The following is a 25,604-nucleotide window of genomic DNA, read 5'->3' on the forward strand; positions in this document are numbered from 1 at the left end:
AAATTCTTAAGAGTTTTTAAGTAGTTCAGAAAAACTGAACTTTAATTCTCAAATGTGAATCAGATGTCTAAACAAAAATAAGCCATGTAGCTCACAATTTTGGAAACTACTTTCACAGTCATTTTTTATCCATATGCTATGGTTTGTTTATGTAGCTAGCTTGCTGATGATCCGTCTATTTAAAAGGATCTTGGACTTTATACATAGTCGTGATAGCCCTTTTTTTATTCTTTAGCTGCAGATGGGGGTGGAGGCAGGGAGGTACCTATATTATGAAGTAATATTCTTTACCATTAAAATCCACAAGTGAATATGAAGAATTAAGGGAAACATGAGGAGACTTATATGAAATCATACAGAGTAAAGTCCACAGAACCAGGAAAACAATATGCACAGTGGTTATGTGTAAATGCAAAGAAAACCAAAATAAAACTCCTTTGAAAAAGGAAGCTAAGCTGTCTTGAGCACAAAAATTTCTTTCCCCCAGAAGTCACTGAAGTGGGAGGTTTAAAAATTAACTTCTATACTTAAGTCTTCTCTCGAAATATGTTTGACAAACTTTTTTTCTTTGAATTGACCACATGGGGGAAGTAATTATTGTCGTATAGTTTGGGCAAAATACTTTTTATAAGCTTTTTAAAATCAATGTGCCATGGTTGTGTGAGGAAAGATTACTTTTGATTAGAGGCAGAATATATACATGTATATATGTGTATATATATTTTGAAGTGGGCTTTGAGATGTAGTGCAAAACTATTAGGAGCCACACAGTAACTAAACAATTATATTAGTGGAGGTGACTGAAGCTTCCAAAAAATGGAAAAGTGGTAGGTTTGGTTAAAATTCAATGTTATTGGCTCAAATACTTCAAATAAGCACATAAATTACTAGCAATTTATTGGCATCTTTTCAAGTATGAGCCCAGCCCCACTTTTCTTAACAGAACAAATCATGTATCTCTTACCAAAATATAAAAAGTTATTGTTTCTCAAAAGATAAGCTAATTACGTATTTATGTACTCTACACATAGCATTCAGTTACATGTGTGTGTGTGTGTGTGTGTGTGTGTGTGTGTGTGTAAACAGTAGAAATCAATATATTGACCAAGGAGCAAAAACGGTGTATCAGAAAGTTCCAGAGGTGTAAAAAGAACTTATTTTTGATTTTGTAACTATTGCACAAGGTACCTGAAAGGCACAGTAACATTTAGATAACCTTTGTGATTACTGCAGTCTTTCATTCGTTTCTGCACTCATGGCTCATTATCTCACTGTAAACATATAATGTAGCCCCAAGAATAGTAATGACATTATAGTATTTGATGGTTACATGAAAAACTTTTTCATTTAACTACCAATTAAAACATCTAATTACTCATGCTATGTGAATGTTGTCACTATATGGTTCACTTGGGGGGGGGATTAAACAACTGCTTTAGCTCATCAAATCTTTTTCCAGTGATATCAAAATATCATTTAGACTTAATAGTATAAAGTTTTTGACTTAACTTTAACTTATAGAGACGAAAGGCTTGAATCTGGAGGTCACATTGAACCAATAGATGAAGGCAATACCTAGAAGCACCTTGGTTTTCTCTGGTCAAGATACATTAAATATAAAGATATAGAGGAAAATGCTATGACTGCATATGTTGAGAGACTTATCGATATCCTGAAATCAGAGTTAATGAGAACACATTTAAAGCAGTTACCACCTGTAAGTGCCATTCTTCAACTAAACTTTCAGAATTATAAAGGGACTGCAATCATTTATCAAGATATACCCCAAATAAATATATGGAATAGAAATAAAAGGTAATGTGATGAACAGATTAGAGGAGCAAGGAAGGAAATGTGTTTTATAGCTATGGAAGGAAAAGTTCATGATCAAACAAAGGATAGAGAGGATTACAGAAAATAAAAGGACTGTTCTGATTATATAAAATTATTTTTCTGCACAAATAAAACTAATGCAGTTAAAATTAGAAGGGAACCAGAAACTGGGAAAAGTATTTCTAGCAAATTTTTCTATTAGCAGTCTCATATCCCTGGTATGTAAGGAATTTACTTAAATTGCAAAATATATAAATCATTTCTCAGTAGATAAATTGTCAGAGAATATGAGCAAGCAGTTCTTAAAGAAGAAACACAAGATACCAACAATTTAATGAAAAAAATTACCCCAATTACCATAAATGAATATATGTAAATTAAAGTAAGTATGAAATTGCACCATATCCTTTCAAATTGGCAAAGATGACAAAAAATGACAGTTGTTGCAGGACAAGCACAACATTAATGCACTATTTAAGTAAAGCTGCAAATTGGGCCATTTATTCTGGAATGCAATTTGTAACTGTACTCTCAAAGTTACTAAATTGTGCCCCCAAGGAGACGAAGGAAAAAAAGACCCATATGTATAAAAATAGTTTAACAGTTCTTTTAGTTATAGTCAAAAAATTGGAAACTAAGGGATGCCTGTCAATTGGGAAATGATTGAGCAGATTACGGGATGTCTGTATGTGTGTGTGTGTGTATGTATGTATGATTGCACTGTAAGAAATTACAAGCAAATGATGAAAGGAAGGCAAATCTAGAAAGACTTGTATATACTGATTTCTGAGTGAAGTGAGAAGAACCAAGAGAACAATTTATTCAACAACAACAACATTGTAAAGACAAACGTTTTGAAAAATTTAAGAACTCTATTAAGTGCATGACTATGTTTCCAGAGGCCCAGCGGTGAAATATGCTATACAGAGGTGATGTACTCAAGGTGCATACTTAGGCATACGTTTTTTTTTTTTTTACCAATGTAGGAATTTGTATTGTTTGAGTATGGATATTTACTACAAGAATATTTCTTTTCTTTTTTTTCCCTCCCTGGTGGGAGGAATAGAGAGTGTATATTGCAATAACATTGCCAGAAAAAGAAAAGGGTCACTGAAGCATTTTTTTAATGCACAGAAAAGAACAGAAGGAATGCTAGAAGGAAGCATAGATAATCAGGACAGCTTTGAAAGTTACTTTTTTGAATCTGTTGTCTGACTAATTGTATCATCTTAAACTTTTGACTTTTACTTTTAATTGTTGATTAAGGATTTTAGAAGAAAAATTAACAGTAAAAAATGAGCAAAGTGAAATCCCAATAAAGAAGAAATAAAAATTATCAAAACCTCCTATACACAGTTCTGTATGCTACCAGAACTGAGTTTAAAAGAAATACAGTATTTTGTACAAAAAAAATCCAAATGAACACTTATGCAGAGACCTTTGAAAAAAATCTACTTTCATGAAGAGAAATTGAATTGTAAAGGAACACACCAAAGGAAAACAAAAGCTCTGTTCCTGGTAGATTTGTAGGTGATTTCTACAAAACATTTAAAGAATATTCAATAATTAAAATGCACAAATTGTTTCAGAAGGTATGAAAGAAAATACTCTATAAAACTCTTTTTGTTGTTGTTTTAAGTCTGAGACTTCTTGGTTTTTTGGGGGGGGGGCAACTGGGGTTAAGTGACTTGCCCAGGGTCACACAGCTAGTAAGTGTCAAGTGTTTGGTCTGAGGCCAGATTTGAACTCAGGTCCTCTTGACTTCAGGGCCAGTGCTCTGTCCACTGTGCCACCTAGCTGACCCACAAGTCTGAGACTTCTTTAGATTGTAATAGTCACAATTCATTTTGTCTTCCTGCTTTCACTTTGAGGCAATTGGATGATAATGTGGATAATTTCTATTTGTTACATACTTGGAGATCTTTTGAAATTCATGCTTTATTAATACATGATTAAGCTACATTAGTGTGGTGTTTCATTTGTTACATCTATTTGTAATAGAGGAAGTCATTTCAAACTCAGATATCTTCATATTTCCATTTTCTTTTTTTTAGTTTAAAAATATCATTTAGTTTTAATATTTGTTTTTTTTTTTTTAATTTTGAGTTCTGAATGGTCTCTTTCCCTATCATTCCTCCTCCACCCTCTGAGAAGGCAAGTAATAATGTGAAATCATGTAAAACATATGTCCATATTAGCCATATCACAAAATAAAGCAAGAAAAATAAAGAAAGTGAGAAAATTACACTTCCATTTGCACTCAGAATTCATCAGTTCTCTCTGGAGGTGAAGAACATTTTTCATTATGAGTCCTTTGGAATTGTCTTGGATCATTGTATTGATCAGAGTAGCTGAGTTTTTCACAGTTGATCATTGTTACTATATTGCCGTTACTGTGTAGAAAGATCTGATTCTGCTCACTTCACTTTGCATCAGTTCATATAAGTCTTCCTAGTTTTTTTTTTCCTGAAACCATCCTGCTCTTCATTTCTTATAGCACGATAGTGTTCTATCACGATCTTTTAATTTTGTTTTATTGTTTCTTGATGTCTCATGGAGTCAGCTTCTGATTGCCCAATTCTAATTTTTAAGGAATTATTTTCTTCAGTGAGCTTTTGTACCTTTTTTTATTTGGCCGATTCTACTTTTTAAGGAGTTCTTTTCTTCAGTGAATTTTTGTGCCTCTTTGGTCAATTTGTTTTTTATGTTGTTATTTTCATCAGTATTTTTTATGCCTCTTTTAACCAAGCTGTAATTCTCTTTTCATAGTTTTCTTGCATCACTCTCATTTCTTTTTCCATTTTTTCATTTGTCTTATATTTCTATCTTCAAATAATTTTTCATGGAGTTTATTTTCACTGTGAGTAGTTGTAAGTTATGACAATGAGGAAGTACTTTGCTGTTGTGTAAGGAAAGTTGTCAGGGACAAAGATGACCTCAAATGAGAGTAATTATATAAGGGAAGGATACTGGGGAGAGATTAGTTCCTTATCTAATTGCAGAAGTGAAGTAATCTGGAGGAATCTTTTGAGACTCCATATCTGTTACGAATCATTGTCTTCAATGAATAGAACCCTTTTGCTTTCATCTTGTGAATTGTTTCATTTACCATAAAACAACAATTCTTCAAAATTGAGGAACAGTTAAGAGCCACAGTACCCAATAATTACAAGACACAATTAAGGAAGCATGTTATTTATTATGACAAGGCTTATGTTTCCATTCATGTTTAGTGTACCTTGTGATGAGGGATGTGGCACCTGGGCTTTCTCCTTCTGTCCAGGACGTCATATTGGCAAGAACCTTTCTTTCCAGGCTCATTGGACATCGCTCTGCTTCCTACATTTGTGGTACTGCCAAACCACTCCTCTTTGTGTTCCTCACACATCGTACTCCATGTCCCTTTTCTGTGCCTTTGGACTGGCTGGCCATCCCTTGTGACTGATACATGCCTTTTTCACCTCTTCATAGATTCCTTCTCTTCCCCTCAGATGCAAGCTCAAGTACTACTTTCTGCACAAAACCTTTTGTGATTCTCTCAACTGCAGATGCAATTTCACCCAAATTACCTTTTATTTGTGTATTTCATATTAATTTGTACTTATTGTCTTTATATTTATTCTGTCTATACTTATATGTCTCCTCCATTAGAATATAAGCTCCTTTTGAGAGCTCATTCTTTATCTTTGTAGTCCTAGAACCTAACAGTGCGTTGCACATAATAGTAGACACTTAATAAATACTTGATTGATTGATTTTGTCTATTTTAGAACATGAGTGAGCTATGTGTTTCTAAGAACAGTATCCTTTTATGGTACTACCATCTATATCCTCAGTCCCTTCCTTTGTATGATGAAGGGCTGAACATGTGCCTTGAATTTTTAATTATTGTTATGTGTTTGTTTAGTTTCTTGAGGCCCAAGGCTTAGGGAGAATGTCTGGCACCCTCTATTACCATACCTAGGAAGTGTCTTTTGATAATTACTCTTTAAATGTCCTAGCATACGCACATACATAGCTTTTTCCCAGGTGCTTCATCTTGTTTTTGGGACTACTATAGGGACTCAGGGAGATACAGCCAAGATAAAACGTTAATGCCAATATTTTAGTTCTTTGAGAGAAATAATCAAAGGTAGGAAAATATTTGTATTTTTTAATCAGAAGTTGTCATATTTGTGCCAGCAAAAATGTAAGAATATATTTATCTATAGATGGCTTTTATTCAAATATGCTCCAACAGGAAGTGCAATAGCTATTCAGAAGTTACTTCTTTTTGCGGAAGGTTGAATCCTAAAGTCAACCTCATTTACCAAGGTATTTTGCAACAAGGTGACCCAATTAGAAACAACAGTAACTGTAGTAACACTCACTACTGCTAACTGTTTGATAATGCAGATCTCTGTAGTATGCTTGATCAAAATTATATTAAAGTGTAGGTTAATATTAGCCTTTTGTCATTTTACTTTCAAAAAGGGTGAACAAGATAATCTGTTTTTCTTCCTATGTCTAATGATAATCACCTAAAATTATAGACTGAATAAAGGTTGAAAGATATTTTATCTCAGGAAAATGTATTCCCTTCTCATCCTCAAATTAAATGGCTTATGTTTTGAAAGCCCATTACAAGATTTTTCTCCTCAGTTTGACTTCACCATCTTGATCAGTATTATATGCTCTGATAAACTTTGCTCTTGAGTTCAGTTAACCCCCTTTACATATGTGGTATCTGTATGTGTAGTGTTTTCATTTCTAGTAATCTTTAATCATCTAAAGTGCTGTTTCTAACACCATTGTATTTTGTAATGTCTACAAATTTAAGATGTCTGTGTTTAAAGTAGTTTCTGTTACACAGAATAAAACCAGCAGAAATTCTGGAATTAATCTTTAAGCCTTATTTTACCATGGCTTATCTCTTCTTTATTTAGTAATTTTCCATTTGTTTCTTGATGATTAGTGTTTTATCACTCCAATTCCAATTTTCTTCTTGTTTTATGACTTTTATTCCAGCTGCTAACCTTTGATGTGGAACTTTGTCAAATGCTTTCTAAAACTGCCGGATCATGGCCATTTGTTTTATTAAGTATTCTGTACTGTGCTCAGAGAGCCTTCCGTCATGTGAAATGACTGATTTTCCTGAAGTTATATTGGCTGTTCTTAATCAAAATGTATTCAACAAACTATCAAATAATTAATTTGCGGTGATTGTATGGTTGTTGGATTAATAAGTTCTGTGGAATCCTGCAAGAATTAGTAACACAAAACGTATTGCACAAAATTACAGCATGAACATACCAAGTTTTAAAGATTCAAAGTCTATACTTTGTCCCTTACTGCATGTAGATGCACATCACCATTGCTAAATTCTAACGTTGTATACTCTAAAACTTCTACCCATTTTGACCTTATCAGTATATAGTGTGAGATGATGGTCTGTAGTACCTTGTTCCTGCCAAACTGCTAACCAGTTTTTCTAGAAAACTGGTGCCATTTTGCTGGTTGTCAGGTGATCCTTCAGAGTTGTTTTGATTTGAATTTCTATCATTATTAGTGATTTGGAGCATTTTTCAAAGAATAATCTGAATGCACATATATACTTTTTCTAAACACCCTCCCCATTCCCCATTCCATTAAGATTTCTTCAGACTAAACATAACCAGTTTGTTCCTCATAACATTATATCCAGCCATTTTGCCATCATGACTGCCTTATTTTGAAAGTTACTTATGTCAGTAGAGGTCCCCAAACCTCTTTTTTAATTACACATCAATCAAGATGAAATTTAGCACAAACTCTCAAAAGATACATAAGTATATTACATATATTTCATTATTTCTAAATTACATGAGAAAACTGATTTTGAATCCAGAAAGACCTAAGTTCAGGTGCTGCCTGTGACAAACACTGCTGTGTAACCCTGGACAACTTAATCTCTAAAGTGGAGAAAACATGCTGACCTCCATTGGTAGAGTGACTTTCTTTATCCAAGAGTTCCTTATACTCATGAAATGACAGGTCCAGTCACAGTTTGTAAATTACATGCATGTACTACTGCGGTAATCATAATTTGCCTAAAATATGGAATTAAAAAAAGATAAGATAAATATGAAATAATAATTAATCCCAGAGTCAGTGAGCCACCTGAGTTGATTAATGTAATGACCTATTCAGACCTGTGCTTTATGAAAATTATTTTGGCAGTTATGAAGGATAAGTTGGTGAGGGGCAAAGTCTTGAGGCAGTTAGGCTTTTACAGGAGTGAAGGGATGAGTGCCTGAAGTGTGTTGGCGATGTTAGTAGACAAAAGAGGACACAGTTGAGAGAAGTGGAGGTAGAAATGACAAAATTAGGCATCTGATTGGCTGTATGAGGTGAGGGAGAATGACAAGTCAAAGAGGACACTAAGGTGGTGAGCCTTGGTAACTGGGAAAGTGGTCGTAGAGCCCTGAGACAGAAGGAAGTTTGGAAGACATGTGAGTTTTGGGAGGATAGATAGATTATGAGGTGTGCAATCTTTCACAATTCATCCATTGCTGCTTTTCCTGGGTGACTCATTCTGTCCTGCTCAAAGCAAAAACGTCAAAGGGCCTGGTTTTTTATTTCGCCATTCATTGCCTCAGTAGAGAGCCTACCTTCTCAGGGGCACCTGCAAAAGCTATGAGGTGATCTGGGGACAGAGGTGGATTTGTTGAGGAAATGGAATTTTCCCTTTGGGACTGTACAGATACTGTGTTGGTTGTCCAGGTAGCAAATAGATTATAATTACCCTGAGGGTCAAGTGCTATTATTGGGGATGTTGGGAGCAAAGTGGACGGACTTGGAAAATTTGAGGGGATATAACTATATGTAACTATATATCTATATCTATATCTATCTATCCATCCATCTATCCATCCATCTATCTATCTATCTATCTATCTATCTATCTATCTATCTATCTATCTATAGTTGCTTTGGAGACAAGCTCCATCATTTGCCATGAGTGGGAGAAGTGGGATTTACCTATTTTCCCACTCACTGATTGATTGCTCACATGCCCTTTGGGGTCAGTCCCTGATGGATTAAGGCCATGGCACCTACATTGTAGACTGTTGTTCTAGGTCACTAGTTCTCGTTGTGTGGTCAGAGAGCCGTGATGATTTCATTTGGTGAAAAGGTTCTAAATTAGTTGTAATGCATTTCAATAACCATCCCAGAATTTATGAAGGAAGTATATCAAAACTAAATCTTAGAAAGATTATATTACCTTCTGACATTTGCATTCTTGGGTGATCATAAAATCTGAAAGTAATTTTTGCTTTGACTTACAAGTCCTATTTGTGTGAGGAGTACATTTCTTCGAAAGTTCATTAATCTCCTGACGAGATGCTTTTACAATAAAATACCTGTGAGTGTTTTGATAGATAAGTAGGTATTTGAAAGTAAAGTAGTGTAAGACTTGCTTATCACTTAATATGATAATCAAGTGCCAAGGAAAGGAAATTATATTAGTAAATGGTACTAGTAAAGGAGGATGAATGAATGAAAATGTACGACTCAGAAAGTGCAATACCTATCTGTCTTTCACTTCGTGTTGAGTTGAGCATGTTGAAAATCTTCTGAGTTAAGTTACAATAAAATTCCTAGTTCATTTAAATTAAGCACTTTGTACAACATAATTAATCATCTATGAGCTATGGTTATAGAGATGAAGAAATAGTCCCAGTCCTCAAAGGAATTTACAGCCCTTTAAGAAGGCTGTGGTAAGAGGTCAATCAGAGAGAGATGCTATATTGGGGAGAAAACAAAGACTTGGATAATCAGGGAAAGCTTCAGAACCTTAAAGGAAGATAAAGATTTAAACATACAGAGATGTACACAGCAGCCATTCCAGGTATAGGGAATGGGCCACACAAGAAGCAGGACAAAGTTCAACAAATTCAGGGAATAGCTAGTAAATCTGATAATAGCTGGTGCTTGCTTATGTAGTGTTTTATGCTTTACAAAGAGTCTTATATACATGATGTGCTTATGAGGTTGGTAAATATAATCCTCATTTTACAGATGTAGAAACTGAGGTTTGGAGAGATCTCATTATTTGCCTTATACTCACATAGATAATAAGAATCAGCAGTGAGATTCAATCCCCCTCTTCTAACTAAAACCAGTGATATTGTCACAATACCATACCAACTCTCTGTCATCCAATTTTTCTGGTATGCCAGAAATAAGGAGTTTGTATTTTATCCTGTAGGCAATAGAAAGCTGCTTAAAGATCTTGAAAAAGGGAACTGGCATGACCAGACCTACATAATAGGAATATTACTTCAACAACCATACCAAAGAATGGCTTAGAGAAGGAAGAGATCAGAGGCAGGGAGACCAGTTAAAAGTTTATTATTATGACCCAAAAGAGGAATAATGAAGACCTTTAGCCAGTTAATGGCAGAATGAATGGTCTGTGAAGGATTTGTTTTGCTTAATTGTGTTGGAGGCAGAGTGAATCTCAAACTCTGATGTCACATGAATGCTTATATTTTTCTTAAAACAAAAATAGGAAGTATAGGTTCTGTTTTGATTTAGTTAACTTGGTTGTCATATGACTGATGTTTATTTTTAACTTTAATTTGGAAAATTATTAGTAAAATTAATTTTAGTACAATCAGTTTATTGAATTTTGGGTTTATTTAAAATTTAATAATTGCTATTTCCATGAAAACTAATTTGCCAGATAATTTAAATATATGTAGTACTGGGTTCTTGACATAACAGTAAACATATGTGACCCTGGTGACTTTGTGACTTCCATCAATTAATTAAGATCCTTGGTTTAATGTAAAACTTTAAAAACTTTTTTATTCTTACAAGCATTTATTAGCTCTCTCTCCTACTACTCCTGCCACCTGTCCCTCCCTACCCATTGAACAATAAAAAAGAAAAATCTTTTATAACAATGTATGTCTCATTCTGCATTTTGAGTCTTATCACCTTTCTGGCAAGAGTGAGTGGTATGTTTCATTTGTTCTGTGGACTCATGGATTTTTATTATTGCATTGATCACAATTCTAAAGTCTTTCATAGCTGGATTGTGTGTGTGTGTGTGTGTGTGTGTGTGTGTGTGTGTAGTCTTATTGTATAAATTGTTCTTTGTTCTGTTTTCTTCACTGCATCAGTTCATAAAGGTCTGTTATTTCTTATGGTATGGTAATATTCCATTACATTCATATACCATAATTTGTTTGGTATTCCCCAATGGATGGGAACTCCCTTTCATTCTACTTTGTGGCTACTATAAATAGTTACTGTAGATATTCTTATACTTAAGGGTCTTTCCTCTTTTCTTCTTTCTTTTATATCTTTGGGGGTATAGGGTCAGCAGTAGTATAGATGGGTCAAAGGGTATGCACAATTTAATAACTTTTGCAGCATGATTCCAAATTCCTTTCCAGAATGGCTAGACTCATTCAGAACTCTGTCAGCAATTCATTAGTGAGCCATAAACCCCTTTTTTTGGTCAATTTTACCAATCTTATAGGTGTGAGGTAAAACCTCAAGAATTACTTTAATTTCCGTTTCTCTGAATATGAGTGATTTTAAGCCGTTTTTCATATGATTGTTGATACCTGGTATTTCATCCTTTAAAAACTAATAAGACCTTATTCTGACCTTTTTACTCTCCTGCCCAATAAGCTTCCATGACTCCCTCTTATAGGCTTTACAGTAAAGTACAGACATCTCAAGTTGGCATTCAAAGCTCTTCACAATCTGACTCCAGTCTACCTTTCCAGACACATTTTATACTAATCCCCTTATGTTCTAAAATGGCCTCCTTGTCATTTCCCAAACTCGACATTCCATCTCCATAGCCATGCCTTTGCACGTGATGTTTCTGTGCAAGAATTTGCCTCTGCTCATCTTCACCTCTTAAAATCTTTAACCTCTGTCATAGGAGTAGCATCTATTAGCCTCAACACTTAATTGCTCAAGCCACTGATCTAGCGTCTTTGTTATCTAAAGTTTAAGGACCAGTGTGACTTCGTCAGGGACTCTTCAAGACCTCCACATTGACAAGTGCTAGGGAAGGAAGCTCTGGCTGGCTGAATCAGCGCTGTCTCCTTCCTGAATAACCTTTGCCTGTCCTTGTTAATGAACTTTGATGAACTCTTGGATAGTCTGTAAACACTCTCATTTAATTCCAATCATGAACCTTAGTCAAATGTGGTCCAAAACAGAGTCTCCTCAGTTGCCACCTCCTAATTGGAACTTTTCCTGACCCTTATTAGTTGTCAGTGTTCTCTCTTGAAATTGTCTTGTATTTACTTATGTATTGTATTTTCCAGTAGAGAGTTAAGTTCCGTGAGGGCAAGGACTTTGCTCTTTTGATTCAAGCAACCCCACACTTATATATACATCTACAGTTTTAATATAAGATTATAAAGCTAAATTACATAATAGAGAAGGGATAGTTACTTCTAATTCTGTAGTGTTTAAAATAACTTTAAAGCTCCTGTCTTTTTCTGGATGTGAAAACTAAGTGGATCATATATACCATATTTTAATTTTCTCATGTGGACCTGGCTGAAACAGTTTTTTGCTTAACACTTTTCATGTTAATAGTTAACAAGTTAAAAATTCAAATTTCACAGAAGATTAGAGATAGAAAATCGCCAAAAGAAAATCTAGTCCAAACTCTCCATAGTTATGCCAGTGAAGAAGCAAGGTGCCAAGAGATTTAAGTAATTTTCCAAAAGTGACCGTGTTAGGATTCATATCTAGGTCTTTTGACTCTAACTCCAGTATTCACTCTAATATATCACTGATTGGGGCCTAAATTTATGCAGAGTATTCCAAAAATCCTAGTGCAGTTTTCAAAGCAGCACTGCATTAAAACTTTTGGGACACCCTGCATCTAGTTTTTACTCATACATTGATAGTCAAAATATATACTTTTTTGTAGCCTTCCTAATAGAACATGTACAAATTTCCCTTGATGGATTATTCAGTTAGCTTATTATCTGGATTCACCTCCCAAATCTTTATTGAGTTTTCTGTTGTAGCTATAAAATTCATTTTAAAAATCAAAATAAATCACAAAACTGTCTAGAATCTGCCACTTACTATAACAAACTATTGTATCTGTCAGTATCAATAGAGATAACATACTGGTCTCTAATGTGCTACATGAAGAGGAAGAAAAGACACGAAATTAGAAAACAAAGTAAAAAAGAGCAACTGAACCAGATTGGATGTGCCAGGAGGCAAAGTGACTTCCCCACAGTCACAGAGGTAGCAAGTAAGGAACAAAGCTGAAATTTGAACTCGGGGCCTAGGACTCCAAAAGAAATGCTCTTTCCACAGCACCACGTTGCATCTCAGCCAATAGCCACCACCCCATATTCCTCCTTTTCTTTCTTTACAAAATATTTGTGAAGATGATTTACACCATGTTTTAAGAACTTCTGTTAAACTGTGCTTCAGCGTCAGCCTTCTGAAGTCACAAATGAACACTGCATTGACCAGAGTTGGTCTTTTAGTGTAAATTTATCTTCTGATTCATTCTCCATCAGTTTATAAAAATCTACTTCTCTGAATTCCTTCATTGGATTGTAATCTCGTTGAGAGCCCAGTGTTTTATACTTCTTTGTATCACACTCACAGCATATTATATACTAGGCATGGCAATAAATATGTGTTGATTAACTTTTATAATGTAAGCATATTGAAATTGAAATTAAAATGTATTTTTAAAATTTTGTTTTCAATTAGGTGATCAGCTGTAAAAGTCAACACAGTATCTCTTACACTTTATCAAGAAATCAGACAGTAGTGGTGGAATACACACATGATGATGATACTGATATGTTTCAGGTAACTATATTTTTGACAATGGACATTTTATGTTTTTGAGCATTTTAAATATCTTTTCTTCTCAACACTTTTCCTTTTTGATGTAGAATCTGAATTTCAAATTGAAGTCGAGCTATGCTCATGTCCAAAGGTAGAAGTAGTCATAAATAATCTAAAAATAATTTCTGTTATCAAAATATTTGGGTTTTGAACATGGATTTCATCTCAACACAAAAATGAAACCATTCTATAATGGCATGACTCAAGATAAATTGGAAAATTGACTGTCTACCCCCATTCTGCCTCTCTCCTAGACTCTACCTTCAGTCTGTGCTGGCAGTAGATGTGTCCTCTGTCCCTGGCTCTGATAATCACAAGACCAAAAGAGCTAGCCCTGCTTTCTAAAATTTATGATTTATGTCTTTTGGAGGAGAATAACTGCTTTGATTTGAGTACTTTTCTTATAACTGACTGTCCTAGGTATGTTTATGGCAACAAAGCATTTAACTAGAGTAGCTGACAGTAGGAACTGGAAAGCAAACTCTGTCACAGAGAATTCGCTTTAATATTCCTAATGCAGTATGAACTTCCAAAAATGTCCCTTTCAATCAAAACAAGAAAAAGAAACAAGAAAATTAAATAATTGACTAAATGTCTTTATTTCCAGTTGACATAATCTTTTCGCAACTTCATAATGATCTTGCTTTTTTTTTCGGATGCTTTCAGAGATCGCTTTCCATTTCTAATCCATTTGATTTACCTCATTCGAGTTAAGGTTTGTGAATTCAGAATGCGACAGAAACAGTTGTTTGTAATTTTAGGTGAAAGCTTTACGTTTACAGTACCTTTTGTCACTGATGGCACATATAAAAATATAATTTCACACTAATGTCATTAGATTTAGAGCTGGAGGGGAACTGGAGGTTATCCAGGCCAACCTGCTTATTTTACACATGAAACAGCTGAGGCTTCCATAGTTGAAGTGACTTGCCCACGGTCAGAGTGGCAGCCATTGTCGGAGCCAGACTCAAACCCGTGTCCTCTGACTAGAAATCAAGCACTCTGCCTCCTGATCCCTGCGATCAGTCTGATACTTGGCTACTCAACTCTGATTTCTTTAGGAGATACCCCATCTTGTGTTAGCTTCTGTTTGATCTCCTTGGCATATCAGTCATGGAATGGTAACAACAGAACCATTAATTACATCATTCAGCAAATATGTATTGAGGCTATGTGCAAAGAGCACAGGACAGTCTGTGTCCTGAAGAAACTTGCAGCAATAGTAGATCTGGGTATATGGGGCAGACTGCATGAATGGAGCAAGAGTTTTCTGAATACACCTAAGAAAAGTGTTAAAAGAAGAACTTTAATTTCATCTAGTTCATAGACAGTTCAAAGGTATTTCTGTCAGCTTTCATCATTAAGGAGTTGGGAGCTCTGGCAAGAGCTAAGAGTTCTTGCCTGACTGTAGCTGGCAAAGAGTGGTCTGTTTGGACACATACAAATGCAGTAGCATCCCAACCAGGCTTCAGGAAGCTATGTAAATATTATTCAGTAGTTTTAACCTTTAAAATTATAAAGTAGTTTTATTCTCATATGTTAAAAATGTAACAGTCATGTTGGATGAAATGGGTTTGATAAATTTTTTAGCAAATTAGGTATATCATTAAGGTTTGCAAATCCTTCAAAATTATGTTTTGGCTGAGAAGGCATTGTTGAAGATCTCTTCTGTTATATTTATCACTTACCTCAAATAGGAGCTTCAGTGCTAACTGATGAATCAACTCCATGATGGTGCTGCACCTACAGTTCAAGTAACTGCCACCACAAGATCGCTTTAAATTGTTTGCTGTACTATTATGTATTTTTACAAGGGAGGAAATCTACTTAAGGTGGGAGGCATAAAGTGATTAATAACTTACCTCCCCAAAAGAGCATAAGTAGTTTTTAATGCACAAACAGGTGGAACAGTTTTGTTACTAACACTGTCAAAATGTGTGTGTGTGCGTGTGCGCAAAGAAAGCAAGTAAAAGTTAATAAAGGAAAAATTCGGAAGAAAAATGAGAGTGATACAAGAAAATCATGAAAAACAAGTCAACAGCTTGCTAAAGGAGACCTAAAAAAATACTGAAAAAAATAACACCTTGAAGAAGACCAAATGGCAAAAGAGGTCCTAAAAGCAAATGAGGAGAAGAATGCCTTAAAAAGCAGAATTGGCCAGATGGAAAAGGAGGTCCAAAAATTCACTGAGGAAAATAATTCCTTAAAAATTAAAATGGAGCACATGGAAGCTAATAACTCTATGAGAAATCAAGAAATTATAAAGCAAAACCAAAAAAATGAAAAGGTAGAAGACAATGTGAAATACCTCATTGGAAAAAAACTGACCTGGAAAATAGATCCAGGAAATATAATTTAAAAATTATTGGACTACCTAAAAGCCATGATCAAAAACAGAGCCTAGACATCATCTTTCAAGAAATTATCAAGGAAAACTGCCCTGATATCCTAGAACCAGAGGGTAAAATAGAAATTGAAAGAATCCACTGATTACCTTCTGAAAGACATCCCAGAAGGAAAACTCCTAGGAATATTAATAGCCAAAATTCCAGAGTTCCCGGTCAAGGAGAAAATATTGCAAACAGCCAGAAAGAAACAGTTCAAGTATGGTGGAAACACAATCAGGATAACGTAAGATTTAGCCGTTTCTGCATTAAGAGATCAGAGGGCTTGGAATATGATATTCCAGAGGTTAAAGGAGCTAGGATTAAAACCAAGAATCACCTACCCAGCAAAATTGAGTGTAAACAATGAGGGGGGGAATATTGACATTCATGATGTAGAGAAATGTAATGCATTCTTGAGAAAAAACCAGAGCTAAAAAGAAAAATTGACTTTCAAATATAAGACTCAAGAGAAGCATGAAAAGGTAAACAGGAAAGAGAAATCATAAGGGACATACTAAAGTTGAACTGCTTACATTCCTACATGGAAAGATGATATTTGTAACTCTTGAGACCTTTCTCATTATTAGGGTAGTTGGAGGGAATATAGATAGAGTACACAGGGTGAATTGAATATAAAGGGATGATATCTAAAAAAGAAAATTAAGGGGTGAGAGAGGAATGTACTGGGAGGAGAATGGGAGAGGTAGAATGGGGTAAATTATCTCACATAATAGAGGCAAGAAAAAGCTTTTACAATAGAGGGTAAAAGGGAGGAGGTGAGAGGGAATGAGTGAATCTTACTCTCATTGGATTTGGCTTAAGGAGGGGAATAACATACACACTCAATTGAGTGTGGAAATCTATCTTACCTTACAGGAAAGTAGGGGGGAAGAGGATGGGGGAGGGTGATAGAAGGGAAGGCAGATTGGGAGAGGGGGTAATCAGAAGCAGCCACTTTTGAGGAGGGACAGGGTCAAAGGAGAGAATAGAATAAATGGGAGTCAGAATAGGATGGAGGAAAATAGAGTTAATCTTTCACAACATGACTGTTATGGGAAGTGTTTTGCATGACTGCACATGTATGATCTCTGTTGAATTGCTTGCTTTCTCAATAAGGGTGGGTGGGGAGGGAGGAAGGGAGAGAATTTGGAACTCAAAGGGTTTTTTTTTTTTGCTAGAACTCAAAAGATTTTTATTTATTTATTTTTTTTTTAGAACTCAAAGTTTTAAAAACAAATGCTAAAAACTGTTTTTACATGCAACTGGGAAATGAGATACCCTGCAGGAAAATAGATGGCGAAGGGGATAAGAGAAGTGGGGGGAGTGATAGAAGGAAGGGCAGATTGGGGGAAGAGGCAATCGGAATGCACGCTGTCTTGGGGTGGGGGGAGGGGAGAGATGGGGAGAAAATTTGGAACTCAAAATCTTGTGGAAGTGAATGTTGAAAACTAAAAATAAATAAATGAATTAAAACAAAAATAAAATGTCCCGGGGCACTGAAGAACTGTTACTTGCCTGTGGTCCAAAGCTAGTATGTGTTAGAGATGGACTTGAATTCAATTTGTCCTGCCTTCCAGGTTAGCCCTCTGTTCCCTTTGCCACAGTGCCACTCTTGGAGTGGCATATAAGACCATGAGGTCTTATAAAACATAAGCGATAGGTGTGCTCTCCTTTTTTGTTAGAAGCATTCCTGATGTCAGTGTGTTAAGGACTCATTGCCAGAATGCGAGGTTCTAGTTAGAGGAGCATCTCCTCATCATGGCTTCCGTATGTAGTCACATTCTGACTTAGCTTTAAAATAGTAATATGGCATAGATTTAATAGTTGAAAGAAAGAGCAAGCTCTTAAGTGTTTTCCATATGGGTTTTCCATACTGACCTGTAAATAGATGATCAAAAAAGGAATTTTACTTTGGCAAAACAACGCACAGTGAGGTTTCTCAGACATAAAGTGAAGTGACTTCTCTAGGTAGACCGGATTTAGATGATAACGGAATGACAACTTTTGTAAACTAACTGCATATGCAGTTGGACAAGAACTGCTTGATTCTGGTTGTTTGGTCTGTTAATTTGGTGTCTTCATGCATTTATTCATGCATGTTCCAGACTTCCAGTTCTAGGTGATGCAGTAAGCCAGATTGTCTAAAATGATAGAAGGGAAAAATGACAAATGTTGGAGAGGATGTGGAAAAACTCGGACACTAATTCATTGTTGGTGGGATTATGAACTGATCCAGCCGTTCTGGGGAGCAAACTGAAATTATGCCCAAAGAGTTAGTAAACTACCTGTACTCTTTGATCCAGCAATACTACCACTTGGTCTCTTTACAAAGATGATTAGGGAAAAAGGGAAAGAATCTATGTATTTTTAAGTATTTATAACACTCTCTAGGTGGTGGCAAAGAACTGGAAATTGCAGGGATGCCCATCAATTGGGGAATGGCTGAACAAGTTGTGGTTTATAATTGTGGTGGAATACTACTGTGCTATAAAAAATTATGAACTCAATGATTTTAGAAAAATATGGAAAGACTTGCATGAAATACTGAAAAGTGAAATGAGCAGATTCAAGGGAACATTGTATACAGTAATAACAATATTGTTTTAAGAACAGCTTTGAGCAATTAAATTATTTTGTCCATTATAAATACACAAATTGACTATAAAGGACATATGAAGAAAGACACTATCTGCATCCAGAGAAAGAACTGATAAATAGAAGTATCTGTAGAATAATTTTACATATACTTATTTGTGTCTAATGGTAGCCATCTCTCGGAGGGGGAAAGGAAGAAAAAATAAATTTACACGATAATTTTGTTGTATATTTGAAAGCAATAGTACGTTGTGCATAGTAGATTTGCAGTTTCATGTACCATCATCTTTTTATTGTACTATGTTATGGAAATGCTTGTTTTATTCCATAAATTAAAAATAAAAAAAAATTAGTGAACTTAAGACATTAGATTGGACTTAAAATAGCAGAGCATTACTCTAGCTACTGTTTGTTTTTATGCTAAAACAGACTCTCTACCCTCACATTCTAGCAGGGTGATGATGATAATTGCTAATGGGCCATAACAAATTTTGTCAGTCTTTGCTTTCTTGTATTATGATTCCTACAACAGGAAATTTGGAAGGAAGCCAGGTCAGTGTTGGACATCGGGCAGAGTATCGTGTAATAAAGTGTTGCCTTAAGAGATTTTGAGTGGGAATTGGTTCATTTATTGTATTTTGTATCCCCCAGAACTTAGCACAGTGCCTGGCATGTAGTGAGCCTTTAAAAAAAGTCTTGTTGATTGATTTGATTGGTTAATTGAACAGTGTCTTTCTTCCTTCTCTTCCTAGACTTGATTTGAGGGTAAAGAGTCAAAGAAATATTTTTCATAGGTCTGTGGTCTAGAACAGTCAAACATTTTAAAAATTAACCCCCTTTAAAAAAAATTGCTATTTACATTGTTCTTTGAGATTTGTAACATTAATATAGGCAACCTTTTTAAGCTGACATCTGACTTTCAAAAAAGGAGAGATAGAAGTTGGAAGGGATGACCAACCCTTTAATTTTGCAGGTGAAGAAACTGAGGCCCACAGAATCTAAGTGACTTGTCCAGTATTACTTAGGTTATAAAAGCAAAGTTACAATTTCAGCCATGGTCTCCTAATCCAAATCCAGCGTTCTTTCTACACCATGCTTTTATAAATCTATTTTGATATAAAAAATCTGCTAGCTTAGCACTATGTTGAAATTAGTTAAAATTAGTTAAAGGTAGCTGATGTTTTGGAACATATATGTGTGTGTATGTATTTATGTATACCTCGAGGTTACCTAACCTTATACCTTATGTTACTTCAAAGTAGAGTTTGTAATTATTAAAGGTAACTTGAGAATCTGAGAAATGCATTGTATAATAATGTTTCATTTATTTGACCTATGGTAGTCAGAATAGGAAGCTCATGGAAAATAAATGAGTCTTAAGGTATATTTCATTTCTTTAAGGTGGGAAGATCAACAGAGAGCCCAATAGACTTTGTGGTAACTGACACAATTTCTGGCAGTCAAAACAGTGATGAAACCCAGATCACACAAAGTACCATATCCAGGTTTGCCTGTAGGATTGTCTGTGATAGGAATGTACCATATACAGCAAGGATTTTTGCAGCAGGATTTGATTCTTCCAAAAACATCTTTCTTGGAGTAAGTATTATTACTACCTGGATTGTATGCAATCAGAATCGGCTGTGATTGTCTCATATAATATGCAGTCATATTAATAAAATAATATGCTTAATATCATGTTATATTTTAAAGTTTTAGTTCTTTAAGTAGTAAATTTTTTCTTAAAGGGAAATATAGTAATAAATTCTATTAATAAGGGTTGGTCATAAAGATAGAGTTTATTTCAAAGAAATTGTTAAGTATTAATGAATATGATATGGAGTATAGCATACTTCCCCTTGCACATAGCTGAAGTGTTCATGTAGTTCCTATTGTATCAAAGGCATTTGTACCTGTGGTCTTCGGGGTAGCTAACTTTGGTTTAAAGGAAAGAATTGTGACCCAGGTGATAGGATCATATTTTTAGAACTCAAAGCATTTAAGAATTCAGTTGCCACTAATTAAAAATTTTAACTAATTATCCATGCCTTAGTTTTCTCTTCTGAAAAGGAGAATTATGTTTGTTCTCTTCCTATTTTGCTATCTCCCAAGATAATTAATAATGATTATATGTTAAGGATTTTGAGATCCTAAAATGAAAGTAGTGAGTAGTCGGAGTTTGGTTATGGACTAGACAAACCATTTGTCCACTTTGTTTTCTCTAATGCTCAGGTTAAATTGATTATTTTTTTAGCATGTTACTGACTATTTAACCATAGACACAAAATAAGAACTGAACTGGGGAGGGGGGTTGTATAACCAGAACCCATGTACTTTTAAAGTAGTTGATTTTCTTTCCCAATGATGTGATATGTATATTACACAGGAAAAGGCAGCAAAATGGAAGAATCCTGATGGTCACATGGATGGACTAACTACAAATGGTGTTCTAGTAATGCATCCTAAAGGAGGATTCACAGAAGAGTCCAAACCAGGAGTATGGCGTGAAATTTCAGTTTGTGGAGATGTATATACACTGCGAGAAACAAGATCAGCCCAGCAAAGGGGAAAGCTAGTGAGTTAAACTTTAAAGAAATATTATCTTATAAAGAGTAATTATGAAGATTGTTACTTGTCATCCATGAAATTCAATATATGTGTGTATGTGTGTACAGTCATTGTATATATACATAAACGTGTGTTTACGTATATATACCCGTGTGTGTGTGTGTGTGTGTGTGTGTGTGTATGTATTTGGTGTTTTCCCCAGTGTTTCTTCAGGGCAAAGACAGTTTTTTGTCTTAATATCCCATAACACCTATCATAGTATCTTGTATACTGGATAAGTGCTTAATAAACATTCATTGAATCAATGATCCTGTGGTCCTCTGTTGAGCCTGGCATATTAAAGTGTTGGTTTTTAGTTTTTTATCTAAACATTTAAAAAAGTTTTAATCTTAAAATGTACTAAATTGTATGGTGATTGAATGGTAGGAAACAAGGTGGTGATGATTCATTATTAGTGCTCCCTGTTGCTGCCAGTTTTTGTTTTAATTTTGATGATTTTAGGTACTCCCTAAACTTTTTTTTCCTCTAGTCAACTCTGGTATGGGCTCACCACTTCCCATTTCAGTTTCTCCTTAATCAAGTCGATTCAAGCATTTATTTAGCACCTGCTTTGTGCCAGGCACTGTGCCATGTTCTGGGGATACAAAGAAAAGCTGAGATAAGTCTCAGCTCTGAAAGATCTCATAGTCTAGTGGAGGAGAGAACATTCAAACAACTAGGCAGGAACAAGCTATATGCTGTATAAATTGGAGATAAACTCAGAGGGAAGGCACCAGGGTTAAGGAGGAACAGGAAAGGTTTTTTGAACAAAGTAGGACTTTTAACTGTGACTTGAAGGCAAGTCAGGCAGAGATGAAGAGTGAAAATGCCTGCACTTGGTGGATGGATTATCATGTTCAAGGAATAGCCAGGAGATCAGTGTCCCTTGAATATCTTTCCGTGGTCCTTATCTAGAAACCTCCTCATTACCCAGACCTCCCTTAGGCCTCCTTCCAATGATGGTGGATCCAAAAAAACTACAATAATTAAAATTAAGAATCAACAGGTATATCCAGATGTTGATATATTCTCAGTCCCTTTTCCTTCCATGAGCTGCCTGAACCTGCAGTATAGACAGGGTCATTGGACTTCAAAAACATATACACATACGTAATTAGTTCCTGACTATTTCTACAACTTGTTTTGCTTTGTGGCTTCGGAATCCTCTGTATTGCTATTAATATCAGATAAAAATTGATGGTTAGGGGTTTGGTTGATGATCTCTGACATTACTTTTCATTTGTAATCTAGTCAAGGTAAATTTGCAGCTTAAATGGAAAGTGTTTGGTGACCTCCTGGACCCTGGTGTTAGCCAAATTTGCCAAAATGGTCTGCTTTTGTTTGTTATAATACCACTAGACAGTCCATAATGTCCTTACTATGTAAAACCATTCCTACTTTTTTATATTCTCTTTACTGCTGAGTAGGATGTTTGCTATGTGTTGTTGCCACACAAAGCATTTAATGTATTCATCACAGTGAAAATGATATTAATAACACATCATCTGTGTGTTTTTAGCATTACAAAACTGATAGAAGTATGGAAGCAAGCCTGTACTTGATGAATGTAGTCTTTTGAAACATACATATAAGAAGCTACTTTGAGGTTTGGGCCCACGTTAGTGAATAGTTTAATAGTTCAAATTTTGCCTTCATTTAGCTAGTTAATTATGATATTTCTTTATAGAAACGTATAGCAGAAGAATGTAGACATGTTTAAATCTCTTTCAAGGATGCTAAAATTAACCAAATTAACACGTATATTTTAGTTGCCTCTTGTACCCCATAATCTAAAACCACTGTTGTCTTATACAGTTATAAATACAGGATCCTGATATCAAAGTTTTTATCAATTGTTTGCCTGGCAAAAAAAGAAATTTTGAACCATGCAGAATTGTGGAAGTGTTTTATCTTTTCTTAGACAAATATTGCCCACTACAGTGTATTCTTTCTTATTGTAAAAATCATGTTTCTTTTACAGATAGTGACAATAGGCATAGAATTGCTTTTGTATGGGAAAGGGGAATGTTTTACATGAATTTGAACCAATACTTGCTTCTGTTCCCTTGAAGATATATTGGCTGTCCTTAACTACCCTAAGGGAGGAAAGTGTCCAGAATCAGAATGACTTAAATCACTGTACTTTTACCTGGTCACATCACATCTAGAATACTGTGCTCAGTTCTGGGTGCCATGTTTTCAGAAAGATATGACATGCTGGAACATATTCAGAGGAGGCCAACCAAGATGGGGAAAGGAATCCAAAACTGTGGTTCAGTTGAAGGAACTGAGAATACCTTACTTGAAGATTAGAATACTTAAGGGGACATGCTGTCTTTTAACTGCTAGATATTTGAAGGACTTTGTCTGTTTGGTCCCAGAGGGCAGAACCAGGAGCACGAGTGGACGTTAGAGAGGCAGCTTTCAGTTTGATATGAGGGAAGACGTTCTAATGATTCTTACTATCTAGAAGCAGAATGGTCTACTTCAAGAGGGATTTCCCCAGTACTAAAGATCTGCAGGCAGAAACTGGATAACCATTTGCCAAGGATAATGTAGGAGGGATCTTTGTACAGATATGAACTTTGAGGCTCCTTCCAACTCTCAGATGTATCAGGCTTTATTTCTTAATGATCATCAAATGGGTTTGTCATTTTTCTCTTTTCATGTAGCAGAACTGTAGCAGTTACAGACTCTTTCTTGCCCAACCAGGGTCAGGAGAGATATGTGTGTGTATATGTATATAAATGTGTGTTTGTATATGTGTAGACACATGTGCATGTGTGCATATATAGATGTGTATGTAACTTTCATTTTAAAATAATGGATTTCCGTATTGGGATAGCAGAATAAACTAGAGTGTATGAATGAATGAATGAATGAAAATCTTTTGTTAAGCATTCGCTTTGTGCAAAGCACTGTGCTGAGTGCCGGAGATACAAACAGAAAAGCAAGACAGTCCCCTAGTTTAGCTGCAAGTGTGATAGAAAAGCCCAGTGGCCCTTAGTGTGCAGTAGCAAAGCAGATGGAAATACATCATCACTGTCATTCCCATTGATAAAATCTCATTGAATCATTTGGTAATGCCAGGGAATTTGATGGTGAGAACTTTCTCTTCTGAGTCTTCAGTAGCTGTGGCATGTGAGGAGCTGGAGCTGCAGCCCCTGCAGATTGTTGCCAGGTTGCGTCTCGGCTGGAAGCAAGGCCAGTGTTTGGGGAGATCCTGCTGTTCCCAGTGCTCGTGGACTTAACCTGCCAGACCGTGACAGTTGGTCAGCAGTTGATGGTGATAGTGGCTGAGAGGGCAGGCCGTTTCTCCAGGTGTTGTTCCCTTCAGTGATGGCTGCAGGGGATGTCAGGAATCTTAGGAGGCTTGAATTCATGTTCTTCCTTCAGATTCTGTCTCAAGCCTCATCTTCTTCAAAAAGGCTTTAAAGTCATGATACCAAGGAATTTGTTTCTTCTTCACCTTCTTTTTGTTGTTGTTGTTTTTATATTTTAGCTCTTATATACTCCATTTTTACTAAGTCAGCAAACATTTATTAAGCACTATGTATCAGGCACTTTACTAAGTGTTAGGGATGTGAAGAAAAGCCAAAACAGCCCTTGCCCTCAGGGAGCTCACAGTCCAATGGGGGAGATGACATGGAGACAGCTGTGTACATATGAAGTAAAATTGGAGGTAATTTCAGAGGAAAGGCACTCTCTGTTTGTACTTAATGTTGCTGCTAATGTGACCTTTCCTTTCTTTTGTCTTGTGTCTAAGCATTTTGAGGGGAAAAAAAAACCACATTTGTACTGTGTTAGCCAACTAGCACCACTCTAGTTCAGACCCTTATCTCCTTGGGCTTGTGCTGTTGACTGCTTTTAGACTTGACTTCTTGCAATGTCACCACCACCAGATTAACCTATCATTTCACTCTCCTACTCAAAAATCTTCAATCGTTCCCCATCCCCATCTCTACCATCACCATTCATTTTACTTAGCCAGAGAAGTCATGGAAAAGAGGTAGTAGAGTGGTGAATTCAGGACCAGTACAGATGGGGTGAGATGTGACTCTGCTGATCTCTACCTGGGTGACCTTAAGCAGATCACTTCCTTGCATTTCCTTATCTATCAAACAAGGGAATCCAACTGCATTGTATCAAAAGTCCTTGTACTCCTAAAACTGATCGTCTTAAATCTAAAACAACTTTAGCCTTGAATTCAAGGTTCTCTGTAATGTAGTCCCAAATATAATTTGAACTCTCTACTCAGCCAGTGTAGACTACATGAATTTCCCTAAATAAAAAGTATAT

General features: G+C 35.6%; 1 protein-coding gene across 2 annotated transcripts in view; it reads left to right on the top strand.

Annotated features, from left to right (window-relative positions):
* PELI2 (pellino E3 ubiquitin protein ligase family member 2) overlaps nucleotides 1–25,604 on the top strand; it is a 92,924-nt gene that overhangs the window by 57,905 nt on the left and 9,415 nt on the right. For both annotated transcript variants that reach the window (XM_027842908.1, XM_027842909.1), the window contains exons 3-5: nucleotides 13,576–13,677; nucleotides 20,100–20,297; nucleotides 21,085–21,273. In XM_027842908.1, coding sequence (XP_027698709.1) covers nucleotides 13,576–13,677; nucleotides 20,100–20,297; nucleotides 21,085–21,273 — 489 coding nt within the window. The remainder of the gene's footprint in view (nucleotides 1–13,575; nucleotides 13,678–20,099; nucleotides 20,298–21,084; nucleotides 21,274–25,604) is intronic.

This window comes from Vombatus ursinus, unplaced genomic scaffold (genome assembly GCF_900497805.2).
Source record: "Vombatus ursinus unplaced genomic scaffold, bare-nosed wombat genome assembly UNPS02014893.1, whole genome shotgun sequence".
Lineage (NCBI taxonomy): Eukaryota > Metazoa > Chordata > Mammalia > Diprotodontia > Vombatidae > Vombatus > Vombatus ursinus.